The sequence below is a fragment of the Ictalurus furcatus genome, chromosome 15, assembly GCF_023375685.1.
Source record: "Ictalurus furcatus strain D&B chromosome 15, Billie_1.0, whole genome shotgun sequence".
Lineage (NCBI taxonomy): Eukaryota > Metazoa > Chordata > Actinopteri > Siluriformes > Ictaluridae > Ictalurus > Ictalurus furcatus.
In genome coordinates this window covers 20,725,832-20,750,422 of record NC_071269.1, presented here as the reverse complement: position 1 = coordinate 20,750,422, position 24,591 = coordinate 20,725,832, and the positions used below count along the sequence as shown (strand labels likewise).

The window sequence follows — 24,591 nt, the reverse complement described above, 5'->3', positions numbered from 1 at the left end:
CACTTTACGTTACTGAAAACCTAGTTGCAAGTTTTTACCTCCATGTTACGTGGGGTCTCCTGAAGCTTTTGCTCCAACATTGCGAGCTTACTGTTAATATGCCCGTTTATTTCATTGTGGATACCATCAGATGTCCTCTGCGATGGCAATTGAAGACTCTTGGTTCGAAGTAGCTTTTGCAGAAGTTGTTGGCTCGTCTCTGTTCTGGGAATTTGGCCCATTGTGTCGCCTGGTGGATTTCCAGTGTCACCAGTGATTTCTCTCTTAATAGTTGCAGAAGAAGCCTCCCCACTAGCTCCTGAGTCACAATTAATCTCTCGAGGTTCCTGTTTAATATTTTGCAGTATGATCTTACACAGATCCCTTTCGTTAGGCGTTTCTCCTTCAACCACAGCTGCTGAAACTGATGGCTGTGGCAGGTTTGATACCGACTTAGGAGATGGGCCGTTAAGTGGAATAGCAGTTGTTGGCTTTTGGGCACCTGGACCATGAGGCTCAGACTTGAGGCCTGATACTTCTTGTGGGGCCTTAGCTATAGGTGATCTTAATGGTGAGGCTGCTGCTGCTGCTCCAACGTTACTAAACGGACTATTTTTTCCAGCACCACATTCTGATCTAGATGCGGGTGACGGGTGGTTAGAGAGAGATGTAGTACCAAAATCATGTTTATTAAAAGATGCTGGACTTGAGCCAGCTTCTTGAACAGTAGAGCTAGCAGGAGAACCAACATGAGAAGGAGAGGCCTGAAAGGGGCTAAGTGCTCTCACACCAAGACACTGCCCTTGGCCTGGTGGAGTTTGGCGCATGCCCATGATTTGTCTTTGCTGACCAGAATGGGGGCTGCCAGGTGATCCCTGACCCATAATTTGACGAGGAGACATTGGTCTAGCCATATGACCTAGAGGTGTTGGGCGAACCTGGCCCATCATTGGTCGTGCCAAAGGTACCTGGCCTCTCATCATTTGATGCTGCATCATCTGCTGCTGTTGTTGTTGGGTAGTTGTGTTGTATTGAGGGGAGACTCCTTGTGACAATTGTTGAGGGTGCAACGATCCAGCATTCTGAAATTGTGGAGCCATGACAGAGGGCTGGCCTATTACTCCTTGCTGCTGTGAAGAACCAACTGGACCTTGCTTGGCAGCAAACACATAGGGATGCTGCTGCTGTGCTTCAAGCCCTGGCATTCTTGGACCAAGAGGTTGTGGGCCTTGAGGTCGAATTTGGCCTTGTGCCTGTCCCTGCAATCTCAGCATCTGACCCTGCTGTTGAGCCTGCCGCTGAGCAATTATTGCCTGAATTTGCTGTAACTGCTGGTTAGGAGGTAGGTGACATAACTGAGGGTTCTGTGCAAGTAAGGCTTGAATGTTAATAGAAGCTCGTATTTGCCCAGGAGGTGCACCTGACCTCTGAGTCATCATTATTTGTTGACTTCTATTTAGCTGCTGTTGGGCCAATACGTCTTGTTGCTGGTTTGGATTACTAGTTATTACAGATGGATTCTGGCTACTCTGCTGTGCTAGCATGCCCTGAATTTGTGCAACATTTTGACCTCCCTGTTGTAGCTGTTGAGCAACATAACACATTTGCTGACCTTCCTGTTTCACTTGTTCTGTATTCATGGAGTTTTGTCGTTGTAAAGCAAGTTGCATCTGTTCTTGAGGTTGTAATCCAGTCTGCTGGTTGTTTACATAGCTATGCTGTTGTGCTGATCCAGCATTTTGTCCTGGTTGTTGCGGTGTTGCTTGTTGTTGTTGTGGAACCATATAAGCAACAGTTGCTGGCTGCTGACCAACCGCCCCTTGCAGATCCCCACTTGGCCCTTGTTGCATCTGGATTGGAGTTGAGGATCCAGCTTGCTGGGGTGGAGTTTTAGGGCTAAGGATTCCACCATCTTTAGCAGCTGGGCTTTGAACATCTTGAGGGAGGCCTGGAACTCCCTGCTGCAAATTATCGACATTCCCTTGAACACCACTTGAAGGAGGTGTTCCCATTGTCCTTTGTTGTTCTGATGCACCCATTTGTGCCAGTTGTCTCTGCTGTGGTATTTGCTGCTGTTGGAGCTGTGCAAGATTCTTTGCTGTATTCTGTTGTTGCTGTGAAAGAAGCATACGCTGTGCCAGAACACTCTGCTGCTGAGCAGTAAGCTGGCCCTGTGGCCCTCTAAGAATATGCGGTGGTTCACTGGAAACTTGTTGGCCCATCAAACCCTGAGGTCTCTGCAGCTGCTGCACCGGTTGATTTCCAGCTATGCCTTGTTGACCTGTCATCATATTTTGATTTGGAGTCATTGGCTGAGCGATGATATTTGATTGAGCCTGCCCAACTGCCTGGTTTCCCATCATGCCCTGAGGAACCTGCATAAGGCCTTGTTGATGTTGCTGGTTAGATATTAATCCCGGTTGTAAATTTGGTTGCTGCTGCCCCATTAATGCATTGCTCATCAATGCTTGAGGTGCCTGACCACCTATAGGTCCAGCCTGCTGATTCATAACACCAGGTTGCTGGCTTTGATGCGTCACAGGTTGCTGTCCCATCATAAACTGCGGTTGCAGTTTTTGCACCATCTGCATCCTTTGTTGCATCTGCCTTTCCTGAAGGATCCTTGGATCTGGTACTTGTGCACCAGGCCCTTGTGGGAAAAATCCAGCAGACAGGCCAGGAGGCCCAGTGCCAAGTGCCCCAGGGTGAGGGGTTTGGCCTGCAGTAAATGGATGCACTGGTGGCATTCTAACCGGCATTCCCCCTTGAGGAATGCCTCCAGGTACTTGACCTATCATCGGCCCCCCTTGTTGACCCATTATAATCTGTCCTGGCATCTTAGAAAGCATGTGGGGCCCCTGGTTTGAGGGACCAGGTGCTAGCATGGAGGAGCCTTGCTGATGTTGCTGCTGCTTACTTCTGTATTCAGCAATCAGATTGGTGTGCTCCTTCTGTTGCTTACGTACCTAGGAAAAAAGAAACTTTGTAATCTAGGAAATAGACAGACGTTAAGTAATAGCCTAATCGAGAAGTATGAAAGAATGCTCACCTGATCCAACTGTTTCTGGATTTTACTTTGCTCTTCAGTGACCAGTTTCAGCTTTTCGGCATCTGCTTCTGCAAATTCACGTCCTGCTTTCTTAGCCGTGCGTTGCTTAGCACAAAGCGCTTTGCGGGATTTTCGATGTGCTCCTATCTGTTCCTCCAGAAATTTTAGCTGCATCTGTAGCAGCTGCTGGGTGTGTACAAGCCACTCTTCATATTGGTGCTGTTCAGCATCATCTGTTGTGCAAAGGGTTTAAACTATAGGTACATTGAAATTTATGCAGCACATTGAAATTTATGCTATAACAAACAAATGGGAAAAAAGAGACCAAGGACATTCATCACGGAAATATTTTAGGAAAAGAATGCAGAACATACTGATGATGCCTTGGACAAATTGTGGAGGATTAGGTCGTGGCTGAACCTTATCACTGCTTTCCCCTTCCTGAAATTAAGAGAAGTGTTATGATCAGTGAAACTCAAACTCGTAACCAAGCAGGGAAAAAAAGGACAATTCACTGACCTTAGATGGTCCAGTACCAACGTGGGCCTGAGCGTCTGCGTTTCCTGGTGCTGAAGCCAACCTCTGGGCCAAAAGGGAAACTTGCTGCCTACAAAGGTAAAAACAAATGGGCATAAAAGGTCAATCCCTGCTATAGGAGAAAAACAGCAACATGTGGTTTTATACTGAATCAACAAAAGGTACCTATTGATACCAGGAGGTACATTCATGGGGTCCTGAGTCAACACCCTTTTGATGCCTTTCAAAGCCACCATCTTTGCTTTGGCAATAGGGTCCATTATGTCATCAGTCATAAATTTATCCAGATCTGAAAGAATATAAAGTCATATAGTCATGTGAATACGTATAAGAAACAGCATGTTATACAAAAGACCAGAAGATCCACAGTCTATTACTCTACCTTTATCTGGGAAGAAGTTGGCAGGGACAGTTTGTGGTTTTGGATGGTGTTGAGGTGGTGTCGCTTGCTGCTGTGGATCGAGAGCTGGGTGAATGCTGCTTGGCTGTCCAGCTCTTATCATTGCTTGTGGTTGCACCACTGCCACATGAGCAGGTGGAGGCATTGGCGCACTAAGCATCCTCTGCTGCTGCTGGGTTAGCATGTGAGGAGGCCTCGGTACCATTCCCGGTTGACTCACAAGACCCTGAGGCGGACGATGATGGGGTAGTAAAATCTGGCCTGGTCCCCCAGAAGGCTGTTGTTGATTCTGAATATTATGAAGATGACTGCTCAACCCCCCTTGTAGAGCATTCAATTGCTGCTGCTGTTGCTGTTTCTGAAGCTCCTTCTTTTCATGCTCCAATAGATCCTGAATCAATAGAGGCAGCTCACTTGCCTCCAGTGAGCTTTCTACTTTGTCAAGATCAACTGCAGGTGAGTGCTGGCCACCACCATCTGGCAGACCAAGTGGATCTTCGGGTAGGTCTGGATGTGGTGTAGCTGGAGGAAATGCCAAAGTATTAGCTTGGGTTGGAGGAGGAAATGGAACGCCACCTAAGCGGACGGTGCTTAGTGAGGCAGATGAATTACCTGGCTGAGTTGAGATCTTGGACGATGTTCCGCTTAGAAGCAAAGAGACAGCTTCACCCATCTCATCTTTAACCACAGTCTGTGCTGACTGCTGAGGACCAATAGAGCTTTTCTCTTCAAGTTTGATTGTAGCAAGTTCACTGGAATCTGAGGACTCTTCCTTGAGAGGAAGTGAAACACAGGATGCTGTGGAAGCCTCAGTCTTTAAAGGTAGTTGTGTGGAAGCTGTGACTGACTGCTTGGCAGTTGTACCAACTTTAGGTTTCTCTTCCACCTTAGTGCCTGAACCCTCACCTTCTGCCTCAACAAGCCGTAACTGGTCAGAAAAAACATCCTTGGGGTCACCCTGATCAAGCTCAGGGTCAGTGTATGCAAGCAGGTCAAACTCATCACTGTTAAGCAGATCATCCAAATGGGGATCATTTGTTTCAAGGTTGTCAAGGTTCCCCAAATCATCATCACCTTTATCAGGATCCAAGTCGAGTGCAAGATCATCATCCTCGACTCCAGCTTCTGCCCCTGCTTCTCCAAGGTCTTTGGCTGCAAAAGGATCCTCAAGGTCAGCCTCTGGTAAGTCGACATTTTCTGCCGCAGACTGTTGTTCTCTCGTAGCACTGTTTTGAGAACTCTGCTGCTGAATAGTTGAGTGGGAGACAGGCGTGTTTGAATGGGTAGATGGAACCTCATGTGACTGTAGTTGGGATTGAGACGGAGGAATATTGCTCTGCTGTGGTATTAATTGGCCCAAGTTAGCTTGTGGCAACCCATGTCTGGGACCTTGCCCACCTTCTCCCTGAGCAGCAAAAGAAGGTGGCAAGGATGTTGGACCAAATCCAGCAGGCACATCCTGCTGTGGTATAAACAGGCGTGGTCGGGGCTGAGGTGCCCTTGCCAAGAACTGGGGTCCAATTGGCAGCCTCTGGGCATTATGTTTTAATTCTATGAACTGTGGTGGAGGTCCAGACACGGAGTGTTGCATTGTTTCGGGCCCAGTGCCTTGTGACACAGTAAGAGGATTAGGCATGCCTTGCATCCCTTGCATACTAAGAGGGTTGTTTAAAGGAGCATTAAGGTGGTGCCTGGGTCCAATTTCCATCATGGATGGTTGTGGGAAACCCCGTTGACCAGCAACCTGACTTTGCCACTGTGTAGGAAATGGTGGACGAGGATACATCCCCTGGGAAAGATTAGCGCCAGGTTGCCTACAGACAAATTTTTAGACATCTAAATGTATTAATGCTGCCGGTCTTACTTCTTAAATCATGCGTTTAAAATAGAACGTGTGATACAAAAGAAATTACACAAACATACCTTAGCACATTGGGGTCAATCATACCAGGTGTTCCAGCAGGAGGAGGAGGAGGAGGGCGGCACAGCTTCTCATCTACTGTTCCCATAGGTACAGATAGCTTGCCTGGGATGGCAACTTGAGCAACAGCTGCTCTGTCCTAATTGGGATATTGTTTTTACAAGACAAATCAACCACAACACATCATAGTTCACTACATTTGAAATTATGTTCCACACAGACCCTTATCTCATCGGTCATTGTGACTGAAAAATACCTGTGGATAAGGAGGTGGTGCTCGCTGAGATTTATCTGGTTGAAAAACAGCCATTTCACCTTCTTGCCAATTTGGAGCATTGTTAACAGGCACATTTGCCTCCTTCTCTTGCCGAAGAGAGTTCCTTTGCAGTTTCTGTCTGATCAAAAATTCTCTAAGTCTTTGTTTCTGCAGCGAAAAGGGAGACAATTTGAAAAGAAACACAGAGGGAATAGTTAATGAAACCTGATTAGATGGCCCTAATTATTCTGTACCTCTATGAATTGCTTCTGTACCTGTCTATGCTTTTCAAGCTCTGAAGGACTAAGGCCAACTAGCGACTGGTCCTGTCCAGCTGAAAGGTCAGGCAGCTCTTGGGTGCTTGGCATGACTGGTAGATGATGCGCATCTTGATTTCCAGCTGGTAGCTGTGTCTTAGCGCTTAAATCGGCAGCCATGGTCGGTGGCATAGATGACGATTGCTGGAGTTGAACCTGAGCTTGCTGGGAAGTTATTACTTGTTTTGAGCAGACTGCTTGCGGCTGGTTAATCTGAAGGGTATCCATGGGACTGCGACTAAAACCAGGTGGTCCAGGTGGTTTTCCACTTAGTGGATCTCCTACTGAAGGTGAACAAGGAGGTTGCTGGTTGGAATGAGGTGAGCCTCTAAAGGGAGCCTCGGTGACTACTGAGGCTGGGCGAGGAGGTTTGTGCAGGGAGGTGAAAGGGTCTCTGGACTGAGGCCGTGATGGTGGCCGTGAGGGTGGCCGTGAATGAGGGTCTGGAGAATGAAAGCGTGGTGTAGCTGGTGACTGCACAGAGAATCCATCATTGGAGAGTGCTCCTGGAGTAAGAGGAGAACTACCCTGTGACTGAGGGCTAGAGGCAACTTTTGGATAAGATTCTTGCTGGGGCATAGGCAGTCTCTGAAGCAAGGGGGATGAACCATCTCCTGACTGGGGCCGGGGTGTAAGAGGAGACTGGACACACGAATCAGAAAAAGAAGAGGGAGACTGGCGATAACTCTCTGGAGGATGATTAGGAGACAGATTAGGGGGAAGTGGAGTAGATGAGGTTCCAGCATCACCCTGATGCATGCGTGGAGTCATAGGAGCTTTGAACAAGCCATCTCCAGAGTCCCCCATTCCTGCAGGGGAATTTGTGCCTAGGCCAGTAGAGGCACGTGGAGAAGGAGCACTCATGTCTGCCCTGTTTTGCAGCATTCCTCCTGGCGAAGAAGTAACAGTAGAGGGGGAGGAAGATGAAGTGTACTCTTGCCTGCCACGAATTGGTTCTCCATGGTGAGCTGAGTGGGATGGGGAGAACAAAGGAGGGTCTCCAGTCCCAACTGCTTTTGGTCGAGGACTCTCAGGTAAGCCAACAGCTTCCTGAGATGCCTGTTGGGACTGGGGTGGAAGGATCTGCTGCTGCTGAGTTTTAAAGAATGGGTCAACCAGCTGAGCCTTGCGAGGCATTCCTGGCAGCATATCATGGGAACCAAGACTGGTCGGCCGTCCCTGAGGAGCACCCTGTTGGCCAGGTAAAGGGTAACCTGAGGAGGCCTGCAGAGGGCTAAAGGAAGGCTGTAAATAAGGAGTTGACGGTTGAGATTGAGCATGTGCGGACTGAGATGGAGGCTTGGGAAAGGAGTCGGTATGAACGTCTGTTGAACCTGAGGCCTTCAGAGATCCATCTGGAGAAAAAACTGAAGACGCCGTATCTGGGGTAAAGGGAAATGCGCTTTCAGCAGAGCTAGGCTGAGAGGGAGTGGAAAGAGAGCCAGAGGGTGGTGGAATTTGAAGGTGCAGACTGGGGCGCTCCCCTTTTATCCGTACTGGCTCAGTTTTAACAGGCCTTAACACCTGACTCTCTGCTTGCTGTCAATAATAGAGGGGGGGGGGGGAGAGAAAAAAAAAATCAGTAATGCTTTCTCTGACTCTGGAAATGCATCAAATTGATGTTAAAAGTATTACCTTCTGTGCCTTGCTGATTCTCTGAGCTGCCCTGTTATCTTTGGCCTTTTGCTGGAGGAATGAAACAGAAGGTAAGGAGGGAAATATCAATACTCAATCTTATGCTAATGACATTATGGCTATTATGTCCATGTTCTTACCAAAAAGGGAACCTTGTCAGGAGCTGAAACTTTCCTCCAAATCTTCATTATCTGCTTGCAGCGGCTTGCCCAATCTGTGAAAAAGTATTTCATTTTTGCTTTTATAACAAAAGGTGACCATTTTATTTTAATCTTGAATGTTTCTGCAAAATGATTACTAACCTGGGTAGTCTTGCTTGAGATTAGGGAAATTGATGTTGGCATAGAGTACAGGAGAAATCGTGGATAGATTTCCAAGTTCTTCATCTTTTTCCCAGCGCTGTAAACTTCGCTGGTTGTATGACAGGCCATCTCCCTCCTGTTCGGTAGGTGTTGGAGGAGTAGTGGGAGTGGCTGGAGTGGAAGGTGTTGCCCAAGGGCTTTCCTCATCCTGATCTGGACTGAAAATTCCACCACGATCACTGGGTAACAAATATTTATATTAATGAAACATATATAAGTAAAAAATAAATACTGAATGTTTTGTAACAATCAAAACAAAATTAACTTGTCCTTACAGCGGATCAAAAAATGGGGACTGGGAAAGTCGTTGAAAAGACTCCACCATACTAGCTGAGGGCAATGAGCCAGATGTGGAAGCACCTGCATATAAAAAATAATAATAATAAATACATTTTAAACAATTAAACAATCAAGGTCAAGCTGCACTTATAAGGTATCAGTCAGTTGCAAATACAGACTAGCAGGTGTGCATTTGGTTTAATCTTACCAGGAAGGTTCCTTAGGGGCAAACCACTACGATTACTCTCCCCTTCTAAGACAGGCCTCATACTAGTTTGAATGGTCCCACTTAGAGTGCTCCCTTCTGAGGGTCCAAGTACCTTACGGAAGAACTGCTCAGAGTCTTGCTTTTCTGTCCCCTGTGGAAGACCTAATTCAAACCAAAGGAAAAAAAAATGTTTAATAAAAAAAAAGTTAATTCTTTTATTTAAAAAAAAAAAAAAATCATTTACTGAAGGTCATGAGCAGGTTTTACCTCCATTTTTCGGTAAGTTTGAACCAGGGGTGTCACTTAAACTCTGATCACTGTTAGAGGATTGCTCCCCTGCTCCTGCAATTACTGAAATATGCAAAAGTGCAAATGCAATACATTTATTCATATTAAAGATTAAGACTAAACTATTAACATTAAAATATTTAGATAATTCCACTGGTTTTGCAACTTACATTTTATCTCTCCTTGAGGCTTTAAGCCATCAGCCTCTCGCTTAAGCTGAAGGGTTGCTTCAGGTGCTCGGTTTTCAACCTCTACTACAACAGAGTCGTATGTATGTAAATGCTGAGGTTTACATATAACGTCGTGATTTTTTCAGAATGACTTTCAGATACCCAACGTTTTACTGAGCATTACCATACCTGGTTCTGAAACTGAAGGTCTACCTCCAGGAGCAGGTAATGTGGGTCTTGGCATGCCCTGAGAATGTCTCTGGGCTGGAGGGGCCAGAAAAGCCCTTTTACTCAGGTCGAGCAACGTCTTCCCAAAAAAAGCTTCCTGCAGGTATGCAGGAAACATGTCTTCCAGTTTGCTTTTCTTTCTCCCTCTACGTTTTTTGGCAAGTTCACCATCTCCCTCTGCTGCTTTCACATCAGGTGGATCCATGTCAGGATGAGGGCCTTAAAAAAATATACATTTAACCATTAACACGTTGGCCTAAACATAAATGCATGTTTATATGCTTGGCAGACGAGAGCTGGTTTCACTTGCCTTCTTCAAGTTTTGTCTCTGTTGCCTGTCCTTCAGTCACACTGTCAGCAGATGCAGACAAACTCTTTCTCAGCCGTGTGTGACATTTTCTCTGCCGGACCATGAACCCTCCAATGCCTACAAAGGATCAACTAAGTCCTTCAGCACTCATAACCCTTTGTGGTAATAAACAAATACATAATAAAAACACCAATATCAGAGAATCCACTGTCACCTGGCCTGTATGGTTTACGCTTCCTCTTCTTTCCTTCATCGGTTTCATCTGCTCCTTTAAGAACATCACAGTCAGCTGTCCCCTCTACACCTCCATCTGCCCCAGGCTCCTTGTCCATACCACCATCACGATCTGGGCTGCCAGGAGCTTCCAGTTTAGAGTCACACTCCATTGAATCGGCACAGCCTGAGAATGCAGGTTTAGGACAATTGTACTGTAACTAACAATTTCAAACAGGTATTGAGCTAATGGTTTTGTTAACCTATCCAGGAGAAGGTCTACAATATGACAACCGAGCAGATAGTTACAAATGCAAAGGTTTAAGAATACAGTCCCCTCCAGAATTATTGCAGATAGAAAGACTGAATCAATGAATTTAATAATTTAATAGAAACGATTCAGGAGTGTTTAGCTTTCTCTGGTTAAACAGGTACGGCATTTATTTGCACTCAAATATAGTGAAACTGTGGTGACTGATAATCAGCTGACTGTGATGTCAGTCACATGACTAATATTCAGCTGACTGATGTTGTGAAGTTTTATGTATACATGTTAAAAGGTAATAAAAACATACATTTCCCCTCCTCTCCATCACCATCGCCCTCTTTCAGCTCCAGGCCATCAGGAGCTCCATCGATACAGATAGTCCCCAGTCGGGAACGCCGCTGTCTGCGCTTATGCAGGGGTGACATGGAAATGCTACGCAGTAAAGACATTCCAGTCTCCGTAAGCCAGACACCTTCCAGGCGGTAGAACTGTGGCTCTGAAGAAGAAAGGTTTTAAACTGGATTAGACATTCATATAACGGCATGTACTCAAGAGGATAAACCAAAATGAAAAAGGTATATTGTGCAAAAGAGACATACCAGGTTCCTTTATTTTGAACACTGACATCATTGGGGACTCCACTGTAGAAACAATATGAAAGCAGACAACAACAAAACATAAGAATATTTGGAGAAAAAAAAAATACAGTTGCACATTTCAAATGTAAATTTCTTTACTCAGAAAAATCTTCAACAGAACAAAAAGAGACTCACCGACAGGTCTGGGAACATATGGAGTACAAGCTGTACAGGCAAAGCCCTCATCAGATGCTTGTTCAACCTCATCCTCGGTATAAAGGCTTTCACATACAGCATGCACCCATCTACAAATAAAAGACTAATTTAATTCAACATTCCTGTTTCCAGTTTAAAACCACTGCATTCTTCAAGTTATAACTGTATGTACCTGTCACAGTGCTGGCACTGCAGAAGCAGTTCTTCTTCCATGAAGTTCTCATGACATACAGGACATGTGACCAAACTGGCACAAGGGCCACAGTGGTTATAGTTATTCTGCCACTCGCAGTGAAACCCGGGTGAGCTGGCCCCACAGTGCATGCAGCACACACACCTAGCACAAACGGTATGGAAACAAAGCCATTAGTCTATTTATTTATGTCCACACCAGCAGTAACAAAGCACATGGTGGGGAAACACTTTCAGCGTTTTCGTTTGTCATTACCCGACAGACTACAGAGTTAGCTGCTGATCAATCCTGCTTCATGTCAGCTTCTAGTGCTAAACAAAAATATTTAATTTGCCATGTAATTCTGGATGTAATCACACGGGTTCATGTACATTTGTGCTCGTAAATGTACATACCCCTTGCAGAATCTGCAAAATGTTAAATAAATAAATAAATAAATAAATAAATAAATAAATAAAGGGGGCTCATTAAAATTGCATTTTGTTTTTTATTTCGTACTGCCCTGAATAATCCATTTCACATAACAGATGTTTACATATAGTCCATAAGACACAATAATAACTGAATTTACACAAATTAACACCCCCCGGCTCTTAATGCATCATGTTGCTTTCTTGAGCACTAATGATCTCTCTTCTTTTTTTTCTTTATTATTAACATTTTGCAGATTCTGCAAGGGGTATGTAAATTTATGAGCACAACTGCATTTCTTGGGGTATGTACTTACTACACTTTTCTAAATCCTACCTCCTGCTGCACTATGGGATAACATCTGACAGTTAGCACAGAAAATAAACAGCATTAATACACATAATCCATATGTTTGCTAAATGAAGTGCTGCTGCATCTATATTAAAGTGCAATATTAGGAGTAGATTTCCCAGGTAACCAGTACATGAGTGCAATTACACAGCAGAATTAACATACCCGTTGGACTAGCTAAATCATTTATTATTTGACCTCTCCTGTAAATTAAAGCTCACTGAATTATAGTTACTTGACAAATAACGTATTGCAGCAAAAAAAACACAAACAAAAATAAAAAAAACTACTGATGAATAAGTTTTGTACCATTTGCACTTCCAGCCTCCCTTTGGCACGGTGTGCAGCGGTGGATCCAAGCAGTATGTGTGATAGCTGACATCACAGTCATCACACAGCAGCAACCGTGAAGGATCAGAGGCCTTCCCACACACCTCACAAACAATACACTCAAGACAACGCCAGCCTTTCCTTAGCATCATCTTAGTGATCTACAGAGGGAATGGAAAAACAAAATAAATAAATTCTCAAAATGAGCACAAACTGCAGCTGAAAATAACATCACGGTTCATGAAGTGCTTACCTTGCTGTTTACACAGTATGGATGGTAACACTGGGAGCACTGAGCACAAGCTAGCAGCTGGCCCTCTACACCTCGACCAAAACTGCCACATACTACACACATGTCCTAGGAAGCAGAGAGAGAATGCCTTGTCAAATTGTCAACCTAGAACGTCATGAACATGTGCCAGACAAACAAAAAACCATAGTTTACCTGCAAAAGAACAAATTTATCAGTGTTGGAGAAGAGCACCACTGTATTCTGCATTGTGTCATCCTCCTCCTCCTCCTCCTCTTTGCTCAGGCCAGAGTCTGCACTCATGGTTTGCTATAGGGATGACAGAAGGTGTTTCGGTTAGACATGCAAAACATTCTTCTAGCTGACCTGGTTTTCATTGTAGAGTCATTTGCGGCTGAGCATATGCCAGAAAAATTCTGGCCTTACTAACTGATGTTAGAGACTCTAAAACTAATATTCTGTTCAGTACAGTGCATTAAACTTCATTGAATTAGCTGTACAAAAATAAACATTTTCTAAACCATCTGACACAAGCTACATATACAAACTGAACTGCTCATTTGGTTACACACACACACACACACACACACACACAGCAGGGATCTGTCTGCACTGTATTCAAAGTAAAGTTTGAGTCAGCATTTAATTTAAAGCAAAGCAATATAGCATAGACATGAGAGAAACTCACTAAGAAAGCATCGATGCAAGATGCCATAGCTTTGAGGCGTGATCGTCCTCGTCCCCTTCCACTTCCTCCACCTCGTGGCCTCCTCCTTCCTGGGAAACCACTGCCCCTCCCCTGCTGTATCATCAATAAAACAAACCATGGATGTGAATTTTCATACATGCAAAACTATATGCAAATGATGAGCGCAATAATACACAGATACCATACAAAAATAAATAAACAAACAACACACTACCTGTTTCACTCTAGAGCGACCTGGAGATCCTCTTCGCTTTAACTTCTCTCCATCAGACTTGAGAGAGTCAAAGGGCAAAAACTCATCACTCTCGGTGAGCAAGGAGTCCGAGCGCGCCCTACCTGCTGGCAAACCACCAAGGTCCATGGACAGCATCTGGGAGTCCACCTCTGCTGGCGAGCCTAGGAAGCCACTGCTGCTCTCATCACCGTGGCTCATGTTGGACATCTCATCCAGGAGCAGTTCTGACTTGATGCTCATTTCCTGAGCATCAGCCTCCTGCTTTGAAACATCTTCAGCCTGACTATAATCCTTACAGCGCACCTCCCCTAACATCTCGTCCTCCTCTTCGTCGTCCTCTGACTGACCTGCTCGGTCATCTGTGTCTGAGGCAGAGGGTTCCGCCTGAGGAACAGCGGGAGAAGTCCTGTCTAACATCTCCTCATTCTGCACCTCGGACCCTGCCTCTGAGATGTCCATGGCAACAGGCTCTGCTTCATCTAAAACAACAGGAAGAGGGATCTGAGGTGAAGGTGACGAGGAAGAGAACGGCGTAGGTTCCGTTACAGTCACGTCCATATTACTGCTCGATTCCTTTCCCCCGTGTCTGCTGCCTTCCTCTTGTAGCTGAACATCTGCTGCTGCTTTAGGTCCAGCTTCCAGCATAGTGTCGGTGACAGGATTAGCAAGGCCACTCGCTGTCTCCTGAGCTTTAGGTTCATCCTCCATACTAACAGCACCATCAGCAACAGATTCACTACAGCCTTGTGTGACTCTGCTATCATCACATACACCTATTAAAATGAAGACAGATAACATACAACACAGTGAGGTAATGTCTGCCAACAAGATACAACACCTGATAAATCTCTTTATGAAAAGCTGAAGTCCAAGGTCTTGCTACACCACTTCCTAAGCTTCAAAATTTCACTGTGCCAATTCCATTACACAACATTCTTGCAATCTGTTAACTGGCTGATGAAAAAGTGCGCACTAAGGAGGGAAAGACTGCAGTCTTCGGGCCCTCAAAATGATTGACAGCTCAATCGATCACGTTTTGCTCTACACATAAAGAATATCTGCAGCAGCACGCACACCGTTTCGGATGGAATCTGTATTTCTATAACAGATTTAAAATATTTCTCTAGGAGAGGAAAACCATGACTTGTGCATGCTTTCTTAACGATTACCTGAAACCTCGGCCACAGGGGTCTGCTCCTCAGTAGAGCCTTGAGCGTCCAGGTGTGGATCAGTAGAAACCACAATCTTCTCTTGCTGTGATCCCTTTTCCTTAATGCTCTTGTGAACTTCTTCCATTTCAACAACCTCAGCTTCTGTTTCGAAGTCAGAAAAAAAAAAACCCAGTATTTACATGGACAGAGATCACCGCCTAAAAATACAAATAATTCCCAGAGACTCCAAGAGTAATTTTGATGGTTCATAGACGCTAAAAAAACAATACATACCCAATTTCTCTTGATCTGTTATTTCATCCTCGGTCTCAGAGACAACACTCTGTGCTTCTCTGCAGATTACGCAGATGCATTTTTCATCTGGAGGTTCTGAGACTGATGCACACTCACTGTGTATCCACCTATGGAGGGAAACAAACATTTTTATTAAGCATTTTAGGATCAGATTCGCCATTTTATTACCTGATCATATCTTTCTTTTTTTGTTGTTGTTATGTAGTCATTCAGACGAAACAGACTATCGCCTTCAACTTTAGAGTAAAGAATGCAGAAATGAAAAGAATTAATACCAGACTACTAACCAACCTGTGTCTTCAATGCACACCACCAAGGTACTTCATCCAACTGTTAAATATCAATCTCTAGACCCACCCCTCCCGTTCATTTCCCCTTCCGACGCCACACAACAAGGCTAGAGTATATCTAAACGCTAGTGCAAGAAGCAGAGCTTTCACTTTCTAATGTGGCTAGCATGACTGACAATCAGGTACACACTTTGCTTTGATTACTTCTTTGTTGCTAGTCCACATCACGTTTCGGTCGATTAGAAAACATAAGGAGCGCCGAAGAGAGCATCGTTTTTCCTCTGAGCAGATATTTTACCGTCAGCTGCAAGTATAGTGCCAGACTTAACCGATGACCCAGTAGGAATTAAGCAGACATACCAAAGCAATAACAAATTTTGTCATGTCATTAAATGAATCAAGTACAAAACCTTGAAATATACTCTTAAAAACTTTTTTTTTTACAGAATAAAAGGATGAAAACTTATCAAATGTGGCTGCAGCTTCAAATTATAGAACCCAAGAGTGTCCCACAATAGAATGAACACACACACTCACACAAAAAAAAGTTGTGTAGCCAGCCGTACTTCTGTATGGAGGTACTCACCTATGACAGATGGAACAGCGGTGTTGTAGTGTGACTGATGACTCTGTGACCCTACTGCACACCCCACAGACAGATATGCGCCGTTGCTGACAGCTTTCACAGACTGAATAGCTCTCGAACCACTGCTCAGACCCAGGGAGAGTAAGTCCTCGAGCCCCACAGTCAGTACACACGCGACACCGCTGCAATAAACACACACACAAAAAAAACCCCAACATATTTTAAACTGTTTTTATACTAAATAAGTACTTGACTGGATGTTAGTCTTGGACTATTTTTATCAGGTGTTAAAGCATTACAGAACAGCAAGTGTGTGAGTTTGTACGGTTTATCAGTTGGAGACAAAATTAGTTTTAAAGGAAATGTGCCGAGTGTGCAATTTTACTGTCATGAGAGATCATGTACACGGTTCCTTAAATGACACTTCACTATTTTTATTAACTGTGTGATGTCTTCTTTGTTTTCTTGCTAAATAACTCATTGTCATAAACGCCGAGTAGAAAGCGTAACTTGTATGTACGCAGCTTGTTCTCTTTTGAGTATATGCAAATTGAAAATTTGAAAATGTACCACATCATTCTCCCCTTTTGGCGATCTTTATTTTTAAATATACGACTGAAGAAGGAGAAAATGACGCTAGATGGAGCTTACTTTGCACTTCCAAGCGTCAGGGGGTACAGAGTCCATGGCTGGCTGCAGACAGAATGTGTGATAGCCCTTGTCACATGCATCACAGACCAGCATCTTGGTGTCTTCCCCTGGTTGCCTAAACATAAGGAACATTTTTAAATCAGCAAAAGGACCAAGATGTCACCTAAATGTAAAACGACCAGACGTCATTTTTTTTTTTTTATGGTAGAATGACATTGCTCTCTCAAACATACCTGCAGGTTTGGCACACCTTACACTCTGGGCATTGCCAGCCAGACCGCTGGAGTGGTGCGGCACTGATCTCAAGACAGGCATCATGGTAGTGTTGCCCACAGCCTGTGCAGTACAGTAACCCTGACAGCTCTCCTGCAGAGTCGCATACCACACAGTACGCCTCCTCTCCAGCTGAAAACAACAGCAGCAGCAGCCATTTAGACAAATTCAACACGTGAACCAATGACAGCTATCTCCTGTTTCTTTGGCAGAGTTCCTTACCCATTTCTTCTGCCTGATCTTTGTGCTCAGGACACAGAAGAGCCAACTGCTTCATGGACTGAAACGATCCACTCGCAGCCGAACAAGGGAAGTGGTAGGACCGTGAGCAACCCGCAGCACGGCACCTGATGGTCGCACCCATCCTTTTACAATAATCGCACGGCTGTAACAACAACGGAAAAAATAATAAAATTAGCTCAGGAGACCATATCAGTTTACACGCCATGTCTTTGAGTCAGCTTTTAAGTATAAAGTGATTTTTAGTCCACCTGCTGTATCCCTGAGATGACCGCTTTATCCACGTTTATCAGCTCTTCTCCTTCACCCCTTTGCACCCCTTCTGACCATACTGCACACCAGTGATGAACCCAAAAGCTCCCTGTATCAAAAGAAGTAAACAGTATGGAAAAACAGCACAATCATGTTGTAACAGGTCCAAAATAAAGGTCATTTTGAGCGTACCTTTGTCATCAAAGAGACACGCAGGACTGATGGGTTCAGAGAAGCCAATGGAAGACAGGTCATCATTTCCAGCTAACGGCAGTGAGGAGGTAGATGGCTCCAGATTGGGCCGATGGGAAGAGGGCCCGAAACACCGGAGCTCCCTCTGTCCATGAAGACTTCTCTCAACACAGTTGCAAAGCGCACAGGCTCTGACAATCTCCCTGAACACACCATACAAAATTGGGAGTCATCTATTACAGCCATAATTTAAGACTTCTGGAAAGCTGAAAACATTCACTCTCAAAATTGATTTGCGATTTTCTGATCATGGATACCATACTGTGCGTAATTTGTTAGATTCAAGTGAAAATCATGTCACGAATAGCTTATGTACGCAAAAGAAAAAGTGGAATGTTAATAAAGGACTTTACGCTGGTGCGTTGGAAGGGTCCACAGTAGTGCCTGAGATGTCCTCTGCAGCAAAAGGGGCTTCTGAGTCCCCCTGAGACGGGACGGTCTCGTTTGAAGAGGCACTGTCATCAGCTGGGAAGCACAGGTCAGATATAGCTTAAAGTACATGCGCAAGTCAAGAAGAGAGATGCAAAAAAGAAAAAAAAAAGTTCACAGAGTAGCTCTTTCATGTCACAGAAAATGCCCTCTTCACACCGGCCTTAAAAACAACTGCCACATGAATCATTCTAGGAAGAAAATAATAATAATCAGAAATCCAACAGCTGGCTTTGCATCTCTCAGAAATGTGTCCAGTGTAAAAATGTATGAAGGTCAATTACAGGTCCATACAATAAGATGCAATCTACCAATGTATGTTACACTGCTAAGAAAGTCAAGAACGTCAGAGAAACCATCTGCGTCGTTTTGCATATAACAAAACGGAGTGAAAAAGTACAACAACAACAACAACAAACAACAAGCCAAAACAAGTATACGTTTGAATCTAACCTGCTTTTTCTGAATCATTTTCTTCGCAGTTTGACTTCTGCTCGTCCATTCCTTCTCCTGAAGACGATCTCCCTAAAAGAGACCTGAAACAGGAAAAGATTTGTGTAAAACCTGTTAGAAATCCTTCAGATATTAATTCTAGTCGTGTAAATAAGTTTTGAATCTATTAGGTCCAGCATGATCTATGATGTTAGATTCATGGACAGGCATCTATCTACACAGCTAACTAGTTTTCTAACGACCTGCAAAGTTTATCTACAAACTCCTCATTAAAAAAAAAAGTTACAAAGTCAGACTATTTCATGACAGGATTAATTGGAGCGTGCATTCTACTAATACGTTGCTCTTCTCACATTGCACAGTAATATTGCAACAAGACAAAATGTGGAATACTGACCATTAAATCGCATTTGTGTCCTCAGCTCATTCTCTTAGTTTACAAGGGGGAGCGACAGCCAGCGACAAAACAAAAGCTAAATGGTCTGTGCGTGCTTGGTCCTAAATACGTTTTATCCGCCAGTTAGCGACAGATTACAGTACATGTAGCCAGTGTAGCTTAGCTCGATCGCTAGCTTGCTAACCGGGGTTAACAAACTCTCTGCACAAAAATCCGGCCACCGATCATCAACCCAGAAATATAAAGCAACAAATGCATTGGGATATGGTCGCTACGCGTAACGCCAAGGCAATCAAATATTTAAAATGCGTACATAATTAAAACGTAATGCTACTTCCTCCATTTAAAACAACAGTAAACGGAGATACACAAAGAAAACACAACTTCCGAGTGGCCCGCTTCCTGTGACGGTTCATAACCACTCCGGACTGAAACAAAGCTGCTGCTGCTACTTAGTTCCGTCTAAATCTGCGTGCAACGCAAAAGCTGAAAGTAAAGAATGAAACGTAAAAATAAAAAGTGAAAGAGTGAACGATTGGGCTGTAAATGAACAGCTTTAACAACAATATACTTAAGAATTTGTTATTAGGAAATTACACATTGGCATTCATATTTGGTATTCTTTTTTTTTTTGTCTATCATGTCTCAACTCCCACCTGAAATGCCCTTAGCTGTCATTAAAACAGATTATAATTATTAACACATTACTTTTATATTAATTAAAGAGCTAATATGATGACAAATTGAACAAAAGCACAACCTTAAACTAGACTCTCTGTTATTCTGGATTTTAACAAATTCACACTGCTGAACTCTTGATTCTTAACAAATCAGGTTAAACAATTTTCTTTAACAACAGCTCTGACAATAGTCATGGTTGTGATTCAAATGCTCCTTCCAGTATGTTATCATTTCTGTAGTAACAACTCGTTCAGAGAGACATGAATGGCAGATGATCTTCATAATCTATATGGATAATAAATGGATTAAAAGCATGACGTGCTGTTCATTGATCAATTAAAAATTGCAATCGTTGACAAATCACTGTGGAACTGTTATAAGAAAATAATCCATGACCGGTGTGATGCAGCCAAATGCAAAAGCTGTATTTTGTTTAATTCATCTTGTAATTTATTTGTGGGTTGGATGTAGGCTTTTAACTCGCACACCATGATGTCTGCTTGTACATCTAAATAAATAAACCACGAAAAGTTACCGTTACACCACGAGGTTATTCAGATAACATAAAACCATGTAATTACTTTTAAAAAATTCGCTCTTACTACAAGTACCGTTAAAATCGTTGCTCTCCCACATCCCTGAATTTACATGTGTTTCCTCCTATGACAACACACAGTTGAGTAAAGGAAACTGAAGGGAAACTGCACTCTTCAGACGTTTAAAACGTTGGGTTTTTTTTTTTTTTTTGTCTCTCTTGTGGTATTTCAGGTCCGACACTTTATTTCAACCTACATCACCAAAACCCTGTTGATCACAATTGTTGAACATGTTGGCAGGTCTTTTGAAAGATACTGCATATATGAAATATAATTTGTGTCTTGAGAGAGTGTGTAGAGAAACCAAGGTAGACAGCCTGAAGTCTTTTAAATGTGTTTCTTCTCTAAAAAATAAATAATAGAGAGACCGACCTGATTACAGTACAGTCCTATATGAAGAGTTGTGATCTGAGCCAGGCAATGTAAATAAGCTAGTAGTGCCTGTAATGTACACATGCAAATGTGCGATTCACTGTAGATCATAACAATAAATATACACCCAGTGGTAATAAAAAATCCCCCATAGTGCGTAGACTGGGGAAAGGAAAAAAAACCTACCTAGTTATGTTAGCTAGCTAATGCAAGCTGTCAACATTAGCTTAATCATGCGAGACAGAAAAATCCCAAGGAGTCAGCTGGCTGCTTGTTTACTTTGAATTTATCTATTATTCTAAAAACGGACGTTTATCCAGAGTAGACGTTTAAATGTACACAACACCACCAGTTACCACTTTTACGAAAGTCGCTGTGTGCACTTTCAGCAATCAGAAAACATAAGTACGCAGCTAAACATGGCTATCTCTCTCTCCTAATCCAAAATGTGGACTGCTAGCAAACTATTCAACAACACGGCTGGGGGAAAGTTCCTCTAACTAGCGACGTAGCATTAAACTAGCGCCATAAATACGACTACAAGACCACGAACAACATAAAGCACCGTGAAGGAACTGTAACTGATAAGTTCGCAAACTTTAAAAAGTAGTCAACTAAATACAACAAGGCCAGGAGTGTGCTTAATAGCGAGCTCCAGCTAGTTAGCTTAAAAGCATATCCATCCGCGGTAAAGTGTGTAACCCAGAACGTTTCCTCAACATTCAGGAAAACATTTACCACTAACACTATTTATCACCTGTAAACGCAATGTATGTAGATGTGCACACTGACTAGTTAGTTATTTACTATTACCCCTCCACCCCCCAAAAAAACAAAAAACAAAACAAAAAAAACTTAACGTCTTAGTTTACAAGGCTATATGTTTAGCAAACGACTCAACACTTATAGCACATTAAGCTAGCTAGACTCCTGTCAGTAAAACAGGCCAAAGTTGGCCACAGACAGTGTCCATTTGCCAACATACGAAGACTCAGTGAGGTGAAAACAAGCTAGCCATTAGCTAAAGGTACTATTTGAACTTCGACAAGCAGGCAGTTAGCAAACTAAGCTAACTTAACACCAAGGGCACACTATTCGTGCATCTTAGCTAAGGTATATAAAGTAACGATGCGATTTGTTTTCCTGCCGAACGAGTCTCAAAACATTTAGACACATGAGATAGCTAGCTAATATGTACGTTTATATAAAAATAAATAAATAAATAAATTAAAAAAAAAACTTTACTAGCCGGTAAGTAAAGTAAATAAGAAAAGAGCACGCATTTTGAAACTATGCCAGCTCAGGTACGAGGTTAACTACTACACTAAGGTAAAAGACATGAATAAACACCGTGCACCACTTCACCATGTTAAGATAGCACGGCAGATTTAATTTCCAAATTAGCAAAACAACAACAAAACAGCTTATAAGAGTTGAACTCACCTTACAGAACGATACTCGGGTCCTCATACATGATCAGAAACAGTCCTACGGACACAAATCCGTGTGTATTGGTTTCATTTCATAAAGCTGAGCAGGCTGAGCGCTGTGTTGTGGATTGGGGGAAGTGCCCGAAGCCCTTGGCTGCTTGTAACGCCTGCTAACTTGGTCATGTATTAGCTAGCGTACAAGATGGCTAACCAAATTAATCATATTGTACTCTTGTAGGCAAAGACGAATCCAAAAAAGAAACTCAAATACCCACACAGGAGATGGGATGGTACCGTAGTCGCTAGTTTGCTCGCTTCTTTGCTAATTTGAAGCCGTTTTAAATGTTTACTGCGTAGCTGGTTTTTCGCTTTTCCTGGCTGTATGGGCTGTTTTTGTTTTTTGTTTTTTTTAATAAAGCTCGACGGACTTGCTTGCTTTGGTTAAGTTTTTTTTTTTCATCTCTTGCTTATCTTTTGTCCAGTAGTAACAATTCTTCAATTGCTCACTCTTCTTGTTGTTATTATTGTTTGCGAGCGCTTGAGCTTAGTTAGCTAATGTAAATGCTTTGTTTTCCTTTGGAAGTCATTTTAATTCTCAGTCACCGCCACATCCATTTTAATCAATCCCACCGCGCCGATGGTAACACCGGGTTTAGCCGGGTATGTTGCTTTTGTTCATGGTTCCTCGCCAAAAAATGTTACGCAGAGATATGAATACAGCAATTATTTCATTTCCTTTCAAATCACCAAAGCTTTAAATAATCCTTTCGGACTGTATGATGATGTGAAACAGTGTAACGCAGATCTACGAGGGGGTGGGAGACACTCCTGGCTCGCTACAAATTGAATTGCAGCCATTTTCCAGCAAGCTTGTTTACCATCAATAATCATTATGGCGCGCTCGCTTTCACTTTGTCTGGACTGGAGTGATGCAAGTATTTCCCTTTCAAATTCATTTCCCGAATGAAGAGACAAGTGCGCGACGGAGGTTTTTAATCCCTGTGTTCTGCTCGCTTCTTACACATGGATGTACTGCTAGTTGGTCATATTGACTTTAAGCAGATGAGACAAAATATTCTGTGAAGTAACCGAAGACAGCTATGTTTTTGGGGGCACATGTTCCCAGCCCAGGTCGTGCATATTTTGACGTCTTTTCCATGCTTGAACAAATCCACTTCAGTTTAAGGAGGGAAACATTGAAATGTGCAGAACAGGGGGTTCTCCGGGACCAGGGTTGCTCCAACCTGCTGGTGTGTGTGATCAGGTATAAGTGCAAATAGGTAGGGTGTGGTGGTAATGTGTCCTAGAGTCAATTCGTCCATTTGTATTATTTTGTGTCAGGTCGAATAACCAAAAAAATCCACTCATTCACCCATCTTTAGTAGCTGCTATATCCTGGTCATGGTCTAGGTGGACCTGAAGCCTATTCCAGTAACACTGTATGGAATAATCCATCACAGGGAATCACATCCATCCATCTTCTACCGCTTACTCCTTTTCAGGGTCACAGGGAACCTGGAGCCTATCCCAGGGAGCATCTGGCACAAGGCGGGGTACACCCTGGACAGGGTGCTAGTCCATCGCAGGGCACAATCGCATACACATTCACACACCCATTCATACACTACGGACACTTTAGACACGCCAATCAGCCTACCATGCATGTCTTTGGACTGGGGGAGGAAACCGGAGTACCCGGTCTCCCCGTAGCACGGGGAGAACATGCAAACTCCGCACACACAGGTGGAACTCGAACTCCAGACCCTGGAGGTGTGAGGCGAACGTGCTAACCACTAAGCCACTGTGCACCCTAGGGAATCACATGCACACAGTCATTCATACCTATAGACCATTTTTAAGTCAGTCTACATAATGACATGTTTTTGGGAGGTGGGAGGAAACTGAAGAAGCTAGAGAAAACCCACATGGACACTGTGTGCAGGCAGCAACCAAACTCAGGAAGCTCAAATCAGGGACTCTTGAGTTTTGAGGTGGTAACGCTACCCGCTGTACCATCAGGCTGGCCAAATTACCTCTGAAATCCATCCATCCATTTTCCATGCCACTTATCCTATACAGGGTCATGTGGAGCCTGGAGCCTATCCCAGGGAACTCGTGGCACAAGGCGGGGGACACCCTGGACGGGGTGCAAACCCATTGCAGGGCACAATCGCGTGCGCACACATTCACACACCCAGTCCCGCAATACGGACAATTTGGAAATGCCAATCGGCCTACACCACGTGTCTTTGGACTGGGGGAGGAAATCGGAGTACCCGAAGGAAACATTCAAACTCTGATGTTTGTAATATTAATTTGAATCAGGGCTATAGCATATACAATTTCAATTGTGAAAGTGAGCCAAATAAAAAGTTTAAGGGGGAGGGGGGGTTGGGGTTTAGTATGGTTATGCTAAAGAGTTAAAACAGGTCAAACAGAACACAAGACTTAAAGTTTTAGTAGTGATTTGAAATTGTTTCGAATTTTAACTACTCCAAAGTGTTTTAAGGAAAGCTTTTAGCGAGCTCTG

General features: G+C 43.5%; 1 protein-coding gene across 5 annotated transcripts in view; it reads right to left on the bottom strand.

Annotated features, from left to right (window-relative positions):
• Positions 1-23,982, bottom strand: part of kmt2d (lysine (K)-specific methyltransferase 2D) — a 32,603-nt gene extending 8,621 nt beyond the window's left edge. For 3 of the 5 annotated variants that reach the window (XM_053644232.1, XM_053644228.1, XM_053644231.1), the window contains exons 1-39: positions 22,075-23,982; positions 18,586-18,668; positions 18,057-18,168; positions 17,644-17,846; positions 17,451-17,560; positions 17,182-17,344; positions 16,920-17,091; positions 16,687-16,801; positions 16,036-16,217; positions 15,139-15,266; positions 14,863-15,006; positions 13,673-14,466; positions 13,438-13,551; positions 12,945-13,058; positions 12,753-12,857; positions 12,479-12,660; positions 11,387-11,551; positions 11,194-11,303; positions 11,020-11,061; positions 10,728-10,916; positions 10,154-10,339; positions 9,940-10,056; positions 9,591-9,848; positions 9,402-9,485; positions 9,211-9,294; positions 8,944-9,105; positions 8,732-8,816; positions 8,397-8,635; positions 8,235-8,308; positions 8,095-8,145; positions 6,418-7,998; positions 6,143-6,310; positions 5,889-6,025; positions 3,948-5,779; positions 3,731-3,854; positions 3,548-3,635; positions 3,403-3,469; positions 3,029-3,261; positions 39-2,945 (exon numbers count right to left, since the gene is read on the bottom strand). In XM_053644232.1, the coding sequence (XP_053500207.1) occupies positions 39-2,945; positions 3,029-3,261; positions 3,403-3,469; positions 3,548-3,635; positions 3,731-3,854; positions 3,948-5,779; positions 5,889-6,025; positions 6,143-6,310; positions 6,418-7,998; positions 8,095-8,145; positions 8,235-8,308; positions 8,397-8,635; positions 8,732-8,816; positions 8,944-9,105; positions 9,211-9,294; positions 9,402-9,485; positions 9,591-9,848; positions 9,940-10,056; positions 10,154-10,339; positions 10,728-10,916; positions 11,020-11,061; positions 11,194-11,303; positions 11,387-11,551; positions 12,479-12,660; positions 12,753-12,857; positions 12,945-13,058; positions 13,438-13,551; positions 13,673-14,466; positions 14,863-15,006; positions 15,139-15,266; positions 16,036-16,217; positions 16,687-16,801; positions 16,920-17,091; positions 17,182-17,344; positions 17,451-17,560; positions 17,644-17,846; positions 18,057-18,168; positions 18,586-18,634 (11,670 nt within the window). In that variant the 5' untranslated portion in view covers positions 18,635-18,668; positions 22,075-23,982. Of the gene's footprint in view, positions 1-38; positions 2,946-3,028; positions 3,262-3,402; positions 3,470-3,547; positions 3,636-3,730; positions 3,855-3,947; positions 5,780-5,888; positions 6,026-6,142; positions 6,311-6,417; positions 7,999-8,094; positions 8,146-8,234; positions 8,309-8,396; positions 8,636-8,731; positions 8,817-8,943; positions 9,106-9,210; positions 9,295-9,401; positions 9,486-9,590; positions 9,849-9,939; positions 10,057-10,153; positions 10,340-10,727; positions 10,917-11,019; positions 11,062-11,193; positions 11,304-11,386; positions 11,552-12,478; positions 12,661-12,752; positions 12,858-12,944; positions 13,059-13,437; positions 13,552-13,672; positions 14,467-14,862; positions 15,007-15,138; positions 15,267-16,035; positions 16,218-16,686; positions 16,802-16,919; positions 17,092-17,181; positions 17,345-17,450; positions 17,561-17,643; positions 17,847-18,056; positions 18,169-18,585; positions 18,669-18,982; positions 20,166-22,074 lie in introns of those variants that run through there. The other 2 variants (XM_053644230.1, XM_053644229.1) reach the window with 2 other exon arrangements.
• Positions 23,983-24,591: the final 609 nt, after the last annotated feature.